Source organism: Lucilia sericata, unplaced genomic scaffold (assembly GCF_015586225.1).
Source record: "Lucilia sericata isolate MDLA Ls3-8-SP2 unplaced genomic scaffold, ASM1558622v1 Contig001708F_arrow, whole genome shotgun sequence".
NCBI classification, from domain to species: domain Eukaryota; kingdom Metazoa; phylum Arthropoda; class Insecta; order Diptera; family Calliphoridae; genus Lucilia; species Lucilia sericata.
In genome coordinates, this window is record NW_023995616.1 from 53,729 (window position 1) to 67,500 (window position 13,772).

The window sequence follows — 13,772 nt, forward strand, 5'->3', positions numbered from 1 at the left end:
ATTTTCTCACTACATTTGTGATTGGGTTTGGACTGCGGTTCTAAAGTTTAAACGTAAAGTCGACTTTTTCAAACACATATATGAAAATTCGACATTCTCACTTTAAATACTTATGAAAATATCGATATTACAACTTTTAATCTGTGGATTTTTCTAAATTTTATTAATATGTATGACTTTTTGACTTTCATTTGTCGAATTTGTTCTTTCGTTTACTTCTCTCTTCAAACTCTATAGTATTATTCAAAAGATTTCGCAAGTTTATTATAGGGTTCTATAGTTGAAACGAAAAGTCGACTTTTCGACTTTTTTCATTTAGTTAAAAGTCGACTTTTCGACTTTTTGCATTTCATGAAAAGTCGATTTTTCGACTTTTTTCATTTAAATAAAGGTCGACTTTTGGACTTTTCGACTATAAGTATTTTATAAATAGTCGACTTTTCGACTTTTTCCGACTTTTTTCGACTTTTCGACTTTTTTCGACTTTTCGACTTTTTGACTATTTTTGACTTCTTTCTACTTTTTTCTGACTATTTTTTTACTTTTTTCGAGTTTTTCCGACTATTTTAGAGTTTTTGACTTTTTTTCACTTTTTTAAAATGTTTGACTATTTTTGACTTGTTTCTACAATTTTCGATTTTCCGACTTTTCGACTTTTTCCGACTTTTTTCGACTTTTTCCTACTTTTCGACTTTTTTCGACTTTATTCGACTTTTTTCGACTTGTCGACTTTTTTCGACTTTTTTCACAGTCGACTTTTCGACTTTTTTCACAGACGATAGTCGAGTTATCGACTTTTTTGGAAAAAAATAGTCGACTTCGACTTTTCGACTTTTTTCGACAAAAAGTCGATTGTTCGATTATTCGAAAGTCGATTTATAGAACCCTAGTTTATTATTAACAAAACTTTAGCGCCTACCCCAACATTTCAACTCCCCGCTAACTGGCAACACTGTTATTATCAAGATCTCTTGCTTCTTAACTCTTTTCTTCTCAACATACTCTTTATTTACAATTTTTTTCCACTACTACAATTCCCCCTTTCCTTATCAATGCACTTTTATTCACATAGATTTTAAAACTATTTAAACAAATTACTTAATCATCATAAAATCATGATCATGTTATAGAAACGTGAGTTCTTTTTCAAACTAAAGATTTAACACAAATTGATGAAAATTTATTTAATAATTTACTTATTAACGGCGAAAAAATCAATTAATGTGCGCCTTTTTTTCTATATTTCTTTTTTTTTGATTTAGTTAAAGTTTGTATGTTTGTTTTTGTTTTCATTTTGTACATTTTTTTCCCCATTTTCGCAGCTCAGCTCACCTGCACCATGGTTACATTTTGTATACATTTTTATTTGCAAAATTTTGTATCAGAAACACTTACCCTTTCGGTTTGCTGTTTGTTTTTTGTTTTGTTTTGCTGTTGTTTTTTGGTGAAAAACACTTTATTTTATGGAGTTCACACTTTACGTTTTATTTTATTAATATGATTTTATTATTAAAATAATTGTTTACACAGAAATTTATTTATTTTTATAACCCGTTACCACCGTACATAGACCGAACACAAGCAAAAACTTTCTCACGCATACACGCGATTTTTTTCTATTTTTTTGTTCTTGTTCTCTTAATTTGTTGTCAAAAGTTTTTTGACATTCCGTTACATGAGATAGGAAGAAAACCTGAAAGAAAGAAGAAAGTTTAAGGAAAATACTAATAAGAGTTGCATTTTTAGAGAATTTGGGAAAAATGTATGAGAATTAGTTTTTGAATAAATTTAATAGAATTATAATAAAATTAAATGGTTTTTATTAATTAAAACGCTTTTTTGTTATTTAACTTTATAAATGTTGTCAATTGTATAAAATTTATTTTTTTTCACTAGTGATTTTTAATCCCGCTTTTATACAGCTGTTTAAATCATATCACAAAAAGGTGAAATCGTGGAGAAATCGAAAAACATTTGCTGTTCTATGCAAGTCCGGGAGTTATAGGCTTCTCGATTAATTTGGAGGTCTATAACTCCCGGATTTGAATAGACCAAATTAATATTGATTTGGGCCAATTTTGATTTTATTTACATAATCTCTAAATCATGAGAAATCATAAAAATATACAATTATTAGTTCTATTTAAGGCATGTTACATGTTTCTATTTACATTTTACAAAAAAAAAAAAACAAAATTTTCACACATTTTTAGGTATTTCAAAATACCATTAAAAATTAATAACACTGCTGAAAACTTTGTCGCTTTACAGACGATTTTAAGCCGCTTATCAGTTGCTGTGATGCAACCAACTTTGAAAAATTCATAAATTTAAGAAAATAGTTTTTATACTTAAAAGTACCCAGAAATGAAACCAATATGCGGATCGATTCATCTATCCATTCCCTATTGATCGCTATTGACTGTTTTGATGCTCAAAGAATATTTAAAATTTTTTAAGTAAAAAACTTTTTTGCTAAATTTGCTAATTTGTCAATGTTTGTTACGTTCATAGTCTTAAAGCAAGTACTCAGAAATGAAATCAATATGAGGATCGATTCGTCTTTCGATCAATATGCGGTTCAAATCATCTATTGATTCCCTATCGATCACATATTTTAGTTTTGCTGCTCATGGAATATTTTAAAATTTTTCAGTATAAAAACTGTTTTGTTAAATTTGCGAATTTGTCAAACTTTGTTACGTTACACCATCTTATAGCAAGTACCCAGAAATGAAATCAATATGCGGATTGATTCGTCTATCGATCACATATTTTAGTTTTGCTGCTCAAAAAATATTTTAAAATTTTATAGTATAAAAACTTTTTTATAAAATGAGAACTTTTCAAAGTTTGTTACGTTACAGCATCCCAAGCAAGTACTCAGAAAAAAAATCAATATGCGGTTCGATTCGTCTATTGATTCCCTATCGATCGCATATTTTAGTTTTGCTGCTCAAAGAATATTTAAACATTTTTTAGTATAAAAACTTTTTCATAAAATTTGCGAATTTACAAAGTTTGTTACGTTATACCGTCTTATAGCAAGCACTCAGAAAAAAAATCAATATAGGATTTGATACGTCTATTGATTCTCTATCGATCACATATTCTAGTTTTGCTGCTCAAAGAATATTTTAAAATTTTTTGGTATAAAAACTTTTAAAATATTCTTTGCGAATTTGTCAAGGTTTTTTACGTTATACCGTCTTATAGCAAGTACTCAGAAATGAAATCAATATGGAGATCAATTCGTCTATTGATTCTCTATCGATTACATATTTTAGTTCTGCTGCTCAAAGAATATTTTCAAATTTTTTAGAATAAAAACTTTTTCATAAAATTGGCGACTTTGTCAAAGTTTGTTACGTTACACCGGCTAATAGCAAGTACTCAGAAAAAAAATCAATGTGGGATTTGGTTCGTCTATTGATTCTCTATCGATTACATATTGTAGTTTTGCTGCTCAAAGAATATTTTAAAATTTTTTTTTAAGCATAAACACTTTTTGTAAAATTTTTAATTTCTTCAAAGTTTGTTACATCACAGCATCTCATAGAAAGTACCCCGAAGAATAATTAATACGGAGTTCGATTCGTTTTTTGATTCCCTATCAATAACATTTTTCAGATTTAGTGCTCAAAAAGGATTTTCAATTTTATTTCCATATTTCACAAATAAATCAATGAGTTTGTGGTTTGTTTTCTTTTTGTTTACGTTTTTTATGTATATTTTGCTTTGTTTACATTTTTTATGTACTTTTCCACGTGTATACACAAAAAAGTACCATTCTATGCAACTCTGAAAAAAGTTTGCTATTTGCCCTGTTTGTTTTCTTCATCTGCGAAAAAAAAGTTGCAAACTGTCGGCGTCTTTTTTATTACAATTTGTTTGTAATTTTAAACAAAAATTTTATAAAAATGCATAATAAATAGTTATAAATAAATGTAAATATTAATAAAGAAACTAAAAACACTAATTTTCGCAATAAATGTAAAAGCAAAAAAAATTTCCCCAATTTCTGCAAATGAATTGTTATTAAACATTTTCGTTTCATTAAAAAAAGGTATATAATAATTTGTAATAATATGTGCTTTAAAAAAAAAGATAATAATTGCAATTGAAAAACAAAATATTCTGCAGGATTGTCTTTGCTTTCGACACGTTTCCAGGCCATTTGTACAACAGAGCCAGCTTTTGGTAGAAAACTGAAAAAAAAACGAGTAGAAGAGGAGTAATAAGCAAAAATATTAAACGATTTGTAAGTATTATGGGTTTAAAATAAAACCCTTCACATCTACAAGTTTGTAGGTTAAAGTTTTTCACTACAAAGCAACTTTTGCGCTTTTTTCTTTACAGCCAATTCCCTGGTAAAAAAAACACACAAATTTGTGTAACAGTTTACAAAAATGGGTGATTTATTTGATCAGCTAAAATCAGAGGGTCCTCTAAAGAAAACAAGCAACTCCTCCTCTCCCGCTAAAACTGCAACACCAACAAAAAGTAAATATGCCAAAACGATGGAAGATTTTAATGAAAAACATCAATCCAAAACGGGCAGCTTTAGACGTGAATCCCTGCCTTCACCGCTTACAGTTAGTAGTGTTTTGAAAAAATCCAAGAGCCACAAGGCCCGCAGTTTATCTCCCCCGAAATATGGCGCCAATAATGTTATAAAATCCTTAAAAGTTAAATTGGAACGTAAAAAATTGGAGGAATTTCTTACCCGACCTCTGGAAGAACATGCCAATAATATACGCATTAAACAGGAAAAAATTAAAGATTCCCATAAACACCTAAAAATGACACCAACAAAAGCACAACAGAAACTCTTTGAACCCTTATCGCAAATGGGTAAAAAACTAACGAAAAAGCAAATGTTAAAGGAATTCAATATAAAACCCTGTAAAGTGCGAATACATAGAGATAATCTGAATAAGCTAGCAAAAGAATTCAAAAAGAAAACGGCTGCCAAGAAAGATAATAAAACAAAAGCCGAAAAAAGACCAGCCTCAGATGGCCACTCGGGTTCACCGCCTCCCAAAAAAGTCAAAGGAATGAGCACGGATGCTAAGCATAATAAAATTAAAAACAATTTCTTTATCAAACTCAATACTTCACCCACTAGCAAAACCGAAAAGAAATTTAAACATTTCTCCAGAACCTCTTCCTCCTCCTCCTCCTCTTCGTCGTCGGTGGCTCAACATAATAAAATCAAAAATTCTAAATTTAACACCATAACCACACCCACAAAATTTTCACGCTCTCATTTAATAACCTCCTTTGGCAAACGTTTCTTTAATGTTCAGGTTAAAATAGAACGCTGCACCCATCCTTTGATGCTAACCTTTGAGTCCAACGATCGCGCCAGACGCCTGCAGGCTAAACGCAACAATAAATCAAAAAATCTCTCCGTATCATTTCGTGAACAAGTCGAAATCTTTGGCGGTAGCTCCGATTCAGATGATAGTTGTGATGAGGATTTCTGTGCTGTACCCAATCGCAATAATCGTAAAAGTAATTCCAGCCATTCGATTCCTGTACCCGTAACGCCTGTTGTTATGCCGGCCCGTTTGAAAAAAGTCGAAAATGGCAAAGTGGTCGATGACATAGAATTGGATCCTTCTTTGTTTGTAGATCCAAAAATTTTGGTAGCTAGTACACCATTTTCACCGGGACGCAAGAAACGTGATCATAAATCATTTAGTCCTTTAAAGGATGAAAGTTCGCCCAGCCCTCGTAAGGAACAGCTAAAGTTGGCAAATGAAAGAATACCGCCAAGTGGTCTAAGACGTTTGAACATCGACGAAGAGGATGATGAAGATGATGATTGTGAATATATTGGTAAGTGGTTATATTCGAAAATTAGTTTTAATTTATTAAATTAAACTTTTTTTATAATTCTAGTACCTATCGAAATGCCGCAACGTCGTGCATCACGTACCAGTTCCAATGACGATTTAGCTGGTCTTTTCGATGATGATGTCAATACAAACGATAATATTGATTTTACCGTAAATATTGCAAACAATTTTGACAAACAAAGCACCCCAGCAGTACCATCCCTTGCAGCAGTGCTAAATCTTGAAAATGGCTCTGATGATAGTTTTCAATCTGCTAAAGATATTGCAGAACCGAACAATGCAACGAACAATGCCGGAGACAATCAATTACCTACAATACAACTTTCCTCTCCGTTAAATTTCGGTTCGGAAACAAATAAAGACAACAATATTTTTGGACAATTACAACAGACAACAAATGGCAATGAAAGCGGCAAACATATGAATACAATAAATACCATGGAAGATATTTCAATGAATTTATTTTTGGAAGGTATACAGATCAAAGTTATTTCTCCCTATAATATTAAAGTAATCAAATGAATGTTATTCTCTTTTTCCTAGATTCTCAAACTAATGAGGATGATACACATGCAAAATCGTTTGTTGATAGTTTAATTAATGAAACTATTGATAAATTATCTAAAGATATCGATGAAGCTGGAACGGATTAACAATATGATAAGACAACTTTGTACTTTGGTTATTAACTAAATACATTATGATAAGTGTATTTTGAAAAATATTGCGCAATGTTTATCTTTTAAATTTATTTAATATTGTTAAATTTCTCTTCCTGTGCGCACACATTCAACACTTTACTGATGAACACTTTCCCTTCCATCGTCAACATTAGTTAGCATTCTCTTAAGAGATGTTTTCTTATTCTTAATTAATATTATTTTGTTTTAAACAAAATCTTAACAAATTCTTTACCTATAATTTGTTTTATTATTATAACAATCTTTATATAGTTTTTACATAATTGGAAACATGTAAAAAAAACGTTTATTTTATACATCTCTCTCTAAATACCTTGAATTAACTACATATTTATGTATGTAATTGTAATTTTACAAAAAAAAAAACACACACACACAAACATATATTTTTCAATAGCATTAAAGTATATAACAACAATAAATCTTAATACATTAAACAATAATTATGTTTTATCTACAAATATCTAATAACTCGTAGAAGTAATTTGCAATAGAAGTTTGTTTTCTATTTTATAATTTTGTTTGTTTCTATTGTTTTTTATATAGTGTTTAAAGGAATCTATAGAATATTGTGATTTAAAAACGAAAATTAGATTTTTATTGAAAATTATTGATATTAATTCTGTTTCGAAAATGTAGTTTTGCTTTCGGTCTTGTTTTACAGAGAGAATTTTATAAAGAAATTTCTAAATTTTTTCATATAAAATCAAGGGATTTGATTTAAAAACAATAGCCGTTCGAAATTCCAAAATCAACAAATTTCATAAATTTCTTTTTTTCTAAAACATTTTTAAAAAATTATCTTTTTTAAAGAAAATTTAAAAAAAATGTCTTTTTGAAAATTTTATTTTTTAGAAAATTTTCGAAAATTTAAAAAAAGCCTTTTCGAAAATTTCATTATTTTAAAAATTTTCGAAAATTTTTTCGAAAATGCCTTTTTGAAAATTTAAATTTTTCTACAAATTTTCGAAAATTTCTCTTTTTTTTAGAAAAGTTTTCAAAAATGTTTACTTTTTCTAAAACTATTTCAAAAATATATGTTTTTCAAAAAAATATTTCGAAAATTTAAATTTTATATAAAATTTTTAAAAATCCAAAATTTCTCTTTTTTAAGAAAATTTTAAAAAATGTCAATTTTTTTAAATATTTTTTTGAAAAAAATCTAAAGTTTTTAAGATATTGTTGAATAGAAATATTATTTTTTAAGAGAATTTTCAAAATGTTTTCTTTGCTTAAGGAAGTTTTCAAAAATAGTTTTTTGTTTAAGAGAATTTTTAAAATGTTCTCTTTTCTTGAGGAAATTTTCAAAAATGTCTTATTTAAAAAAATATATTTTTTTTAATTTTTGCAATTACTCTTTTTTTAGAAAATGTTTGAAAATTTCTCCTTTTTAAGAAACATTTTCAAAATTTTTATTTTTTAAGAAAAAATTTCAAAATTTCTGTTTTTTAAAGAAAATTTTTCAAAGTTTCTCTTTTTTAAGAAAAAATTTTTGAAAATTTGTCTTTTTTTAGTAAATGTTTGAAAATTTCTCCTTTTTATAGAAAATTTTTGAAAATTTCTTTTTTTTATAGAAAATTTTTGAAAATTTCTCTTTTTTATAGAAAATTTTTGAAAATTTCTCTTTTTTATAGAAAATTTTTGAAAATTTCTCTTTTTTATAGAAAATTTTTGAAAATTTCTCTTTTTTATAGAAAATTTTTGAAAATTTCTCTTTTTTATAGAAAATTTTTGAAAATTTCTCTTTTTTATAGAAAATTTTTGAAAATTTCTCTTTTTTATAGAAAATTTTTGAAAATTTCTCTTTTTTATAGAAAATTTTTGAAAATTTCTCTTTTTTATAGAAAATTTTTGAAAATTTCTCTTTTTTATAGAAAATTTTTGAAAATTTCTCTTTTTATAGAAAATTTTTGAAAATTTCTCTTTTTATAGAAAATTTTTGAAAATTTCTCTTTTTATAGAAAATTTTTGAAAATTTCTCTTTTTTATAGAAAAATTTTGAAAATTTCTCTTTTTTATAGAAAAATTTTGAAAATTTCTCTTTTTCATAGAAAATTTTTGAAAATTTTCTCTTTTTTATAGAACATTTTTGGAAATTTTCTCTTTTTTATAGAACATTTTTGGAAATTTTCTCTTTTTTATAGAACATTTTTGAAAATTTCTCTTTTTTATACAAAATTTTTGAAAATTTCTCTTTTATACAAAATTTTTGAAAATTTCTCTTTTATACAAAATTTTTGAAAATTTCTCTTTTTTATAGAAAATGTTTGAAAATTTCTCTTTTTACAGAAAATTTTAAATCAAAAATTTCTTTTCTTTATAAAATTTAAGAAAAATTTCAAATCAATTTTTTTTTTTTTGAAATTGTCCGAATAAAAAAGTTGTTTTAAAAAATTTAGTTTCTTTAAAAAAAAATCATGTAAAATCCGGGGAGAAGGTAGATTATCAGAGACAAAGCGTTCTGCTCTGTATAAGTCTACAGGACCGGAACAGACTTGTCTGATCACCTACGGGAATCAAAAGTTGTCGGGAACTGGGAGTCACAGATCGGCCCGATTTGGGATCGTGATCAAGCAAATCATTGGAGCAAACCCCTGCGGAAATGTGTTGTTACACAGATAGCTCTAATCTTGAAGACATACGGGTTTGAGGATTTACAAGGAAAACCCGGATTTATTTGTAATATGTTCTCCTTTTAATCTAACCTAACAATATTCTAAACGGTAGCCCTATTTTGGCACTATTCCGATCACAATTTTCCATTTGAATTTGAAAATAATTTCTAAAAGAAAACAAAACAAACATTATCAAAATGCAGCAACGTAACAAATTTACGGGACCTTTTAAAAACCATGTTTCTTTCGATAAAAAGGAAATCCGTAGAAAAATTATTATACCCACATTCCAACAGGCTCGACGTAGTGCCGATATTTATAGTGCCCTTGTACAGGAATTTCTCGAAGCAGGTTGTCCAACATCTGCCAAATATTTTCAAATCTTAATCAATAAAGAGCGGATACTATATGAGAATGCCTCTATAAGGGAACGCTTTCTGGATGAACCAAAATTGTTGTTAAGTCTCTTCGATAACTGTAAAATGGCTGAAAAGTCAGCACTTTTGGGTGAAAGCAATGGACCGGCCATATGCACACGTTTACTACTACAATGTATTTTGATGTTTGAGAACTATGAAAGGAAATACGATTGGATTTTAATGGATGTCTTTAAGATTATCATCAAAATAGCAGCTAAAGTATGCGAAGCTGAAGAGGTCTCAAAGGAATCTTTGTGTAGGATTTACTATAATTACGGAATGTATTTAAGCAAGAGTGGTAAGTAAGACTGGAAGACTGTTGGATTGTGATATTATTTCAATGTAATACCAGATTTGGAAGAAGCTGTTAAATATCTGGAAAAATCATTTGATTTGGCTAAGGGAAGCGATTGGATCGATGAAGAACATTCGAATAAAGGAAAAATTGTTCATTATTCCTCGGCGATAGCCAAAAGATATGGCTATGCCCTACTACATTACGCTAATAATATATTTCATACTGAACTCACCAAGGCCTTAAGTCAAGCTCAAAAAGCCATTATAATTTTAACGGGTGGTATTGATTTCGAAAACGTGTATAACTGTCAAAACTTTTAAATGCTCTCTTCTCTTTTACAGTGGGTATTGAACATAATAAAAGTATTTACTTAAAAGCCCATCTAGATATGGCTGAATTTCAAATAGAAGCCAAAAACTATGAAGCTAGTCTTTTGATACTCGAAAAGATCATAAAATATATCAAACTTTATGTAAAGGAAAATGACAAATATTTGAAATTCCTTTCACGTTATCATCATTTAAAGGGTGTGTGTTTTGAACGGTATGTTGTGAAAATATATGGAATACTAACCTTGCTTCTCGATTCAATAACTATTTTGTACATATATAGTCAGCAAAAATTTGATATGGCTTTAATAGAACTGCATGAATCACTTAGAATCATACACCATTTAAACCTAAAACAACAGGAAGCTCTCGTTTTATTGGATATAGCTAAAGTTTACATTAATCGTGGTCGTTCTCAGTTCCGTATGGCCGAATTGTGCTTACGTCAAGCGAAGGAGATTTTTGTTACTCTAAATGATTCGTTTAATATTAAGAAAACTTCTTATCTGATGGCCAATCTTAAGATGCATAATATACAACCCATGATTTTGGATTTAATAAAATTTTCTTCCACCAATTGTTGCGATAAATATCGTCTAACGCGTTGGAAATCTATATGTCTACCTTTTTGGCGTAATTTGCGTCATTGTTTGGAACAAGAAGAGCGACAGCCTATGCATTGTCATATTGTAGCAACTGAAATTCCAGCTAGAAATAGTCAAAGAAGAAATTTTCAGCGCCAAGCTCCAAGGAGTTAAAACAGTATTTTTGAGAATTTTTTCTTTAAATTCGATTATATTTTTATAGATTTTGATCTAAAATTTTCTGTTAATCTAAGTTTTGAATAAAAAAAGATTTGTTTTCAAATTTGGATTTTAAAAAATTTACTTTACAATGTGAAAATCTTACCTATATATAGGGTGCACCGTGATTGGATCAACCATATGTTAAATAGTTCGGATGTGGTTGATATTACACCAATGTTCTTGTACCCTGAAGAACTTGATGGAGCGTCATAACTGAAAACAATCAAATAAACATTCACCATAATGAGAAGACATTCAACAAACTTTTTTTTTCAATATATCAAATTCTTTATTTCAATAACCTAGCCTATATAGGCCATAATCGGTTATAAATTTCTACTTATGAATGAATATTACAGTATGGATGAATATTACAGTAAATTTCCGGAAATTCTTCAGTGAAGAGTTTGATAACATAATTTTATCTCCATTACCGGTTAATCACAATTAATAGCTTCCTAAGGACCTTAACTGATAAAGGAAAATGTCGAAATACTTCTAAGAGCGGCAAGGACCCAAATGATTTATGCAGGAGGGTGGAAAGCCTTTTAATGGTTGAGGATACACATTTGATCAGACCAGAGCTGGTAATAGTTTGACACGTTCTTGCGCAGATATTCACTATTCAGCTAGGGACATCATCGTCCATAGTATAGAAGATTAGTTTTTCCAATATTTGAGTGTCAGAGTTCATGATGCGCTTTAAAAACACCCAAAATAGGTGTAACCGTTAAGGGGAGTCTTGAGTTCAGGGCCCCAGAACTCATTTTCTCCTGAGCTGATGGCAATAACATGGAACTCAATATATTGGTCATCAGATTTAGAAGAAAGAACTATTTACTCTGTTCACTGTTGATGCTGCTGTGCGATGGATGTTGAAATCATTGTGACTTCGCAGATTGGACTTTGCGGACTGGAATATTGTAACGTCTCATAAAAGCAGTTATACAAGCGAGACCATTACACTTAAACTGCAGGGTGATATCAGTTGTGGAGGCTAACGATGTTGTTGTTGTAAAAGCTATGACTATACAATTTTCTAAACCGGAGGTTCTACACTGAGTTCCAGGCATAAAAACTATACTTGTACGAGTTTGTCTATAATTCCAGTGGAAAAAGCTTGGAGGATATAAGGGCGCTAACCATACGCTGGACATTCGTGTGTAACAACAGGTCTATGCGGAACCGGTAGGCATTAAGCTAGTTGTTCCATTGCGATCTCGATTGTACGAGATCAACTCTTGTTTTGCGCCGCAGGTTTTCTTCTATTGGCGATCTAACGGCTCTTGTACGTATCAGCATATGCTCTCCTAATATACAAGGAGGATCTGATATGTCTCGGGGGAACATCCCATTGGGTAATGTTAAAATTTGGATAACTTCTCCGTTAAATTTCCAGGAGAAACTGTTTGCTCAGCCTTATATTGTGTTCTCTGATTGTGGGAGAGCCTTCGTTTCCTCATGTAGGTGGAGCACTGAGGTTATTCGAATGCAGAACGAACAGTTCTCAAGGGTGAATTTTAGCAGCTTGGATAACTTCTCTAATGGATATCACTCTGCGAAGCTGACCCCTCTTGAGCAGCATAATTATGGCTAGTGATTTTAATTTGCATCAATATCCAGGCCTAAAAATGATGCTACTTCAAAGGAATGTTTCCATAAATCCATCATGTGAACCGTGACCACATGATAGCCACAAGCTTATCATGATAGCCACAGCCTTATTACGTTAGGTATGGAATGGTTTCAGCGCGATGAATAGGCATTAAGCCTGTTGCTCCATTCCGATCTTAGTTGTGCCAGAACTACTCCTGTTCTCTGCGACAGCGATTTCTTCCGTGTCTGCAATAGGTGGTGAGCGACATTCATGCGGTATCCGCGGTTTTCGTGGTGTCTCTATGAATGTCGTTCAAAACTGCCGAAAGTCTTTCGAAGGCCTAAAGCTGCTTTCCGGGTTTCGTGTTTTTATCGTATTTTAAAGAAAACTCTGTTTTTTGTTTTTAACTTGTTTTAAATTATAATTTATTTTGTTTTTTTTTAATTTTTGTTTTTAACGTTAAAGCATTTTGTTTTTTTTAACATTTCTTTGTTTTCGTTATTTTTGTAAAGTATCTGTGTGTGTGTGTTTTTTTTGTATTCTATATATTTCGTTACAGGAAAATGTAATTTTTCTCTTGTATACAATAATAATTTAACATAATTAATTGACTTTATCAACTGCTGCATTTTCTTTACATTTTGCTTTTTTTTTTACTTTTTAATCTTAGTAAACATGCATTAATTTCTTTTTATAAAATAAAAATAAAGAATAAAAATATATAATGGTATCAAAACGTAAACAACTACAATTAGAGGAAGGAGTGTAATTAAATACACTTTATTGTTCTTTTTTTCACTTCAGGCTGTTTTGTGGTATTTAGAATTTAGTTTTTTTTTTTTAAGGGGCAGGCAGGTTGGTTGATTTTAGATTGTATTTATTACAAAATTAACATGTACAAATAATTGACACCAAAGTTTGCTAGTAAGTAGTTAGTTGTTGGGAAATACTTAGTAAAACTAAAATATTTATAATGTATTGTTTGAAATTTGTTTAATTTTTAAAGCACTTTGTATGTAATCATTTTGCGTGGAAGCCTTATTTGTTTAATTATTAATTTATTTAATGTAATGGCAACAACAGCTTAACATTTTATTTAGTTAATCCTTGATTGTAGTGTTTTGTTTGTTGTTTGCTTAATTG

General features: G+C 29.5%; 3 protein-coding genes across 4 annotated transcripts in view; 2 read left to right on the forward strand and 1 right to left on the reverse strand.

Annotated features, from left to right (window-relative positions):
* The first annotated feature begins 3,823 nt into the window (after positions 1–3,823).
* LOC119612483 lies at positions 3,824–7,008 on the forward strand. Its single transcript, XM_037968296.1, has 5 exons — positions 3,824–4,066; positions 4,144–4,261; positions 4,360–5,844; positions 5,908–6,336; positions 6,408–7,008. Exons 3-5 carry the CDS (start codon positions 4,410–4,412, stop codon positions 6,515–6,517), a joined length of 1,974 nt encoding a protein of 657 aa, XP_037824224.1. The 5' UTR covers positions 3,824–4,066; positions 4,144–4,261; positions 4,360–4,409; the 3' UTR covers positions 6,518–7,008.
* Positions 7,009–9,016: 2,008 nt separating this feature from the next.
* LOC119612484 lies at positions 9,017–11,093 on the forward strand. 2 transcript variants are annotated; one of them, XM_037968298.1, is made up of 4 exons: positions 9,017–9,897; positions 9,952–10,176; positions 10,239–10,440; positions 10,510–11,093. In XM_037968298.1, exons 1-4 carry the CDS (start codon positions 9,378–9,380, stop codon positions 10,982–10,984), a joined length of 1,422 nt encoding a protein of 473 aa, XP_037824226.1. In that variant the 5' UTR covers positions 9,017–9,377; the 3' UTR covers positions 10,985–11,093. The 2 variants fall into 2 exon arrangements, with proteins under 2 accessions (XP_037824226.1, XP_037824225.1); XM_037968297.1 differs by having other exon boundaries at positions 10,239–11,093.
* A 2,064-nt stretch (positions 11,094–13,157) lies between these two features.
* LOC119612486 (dual specificity mitogen-activated protein kinase kinase 3) overlaps positions 13,158–13,772 on the reverse strand; it is a 5,458-nt gene continuing 4,843 nt past the window's right edge. Inside the window, exon 4 of the mRNA XM_037968300.1 lies at positions 13,158–13,772. This exon is cut by the window's right edge and continues 507 nt beyond it. The gene's annotated coding sequence lies outside the window, so the exon portion shown is untranslated.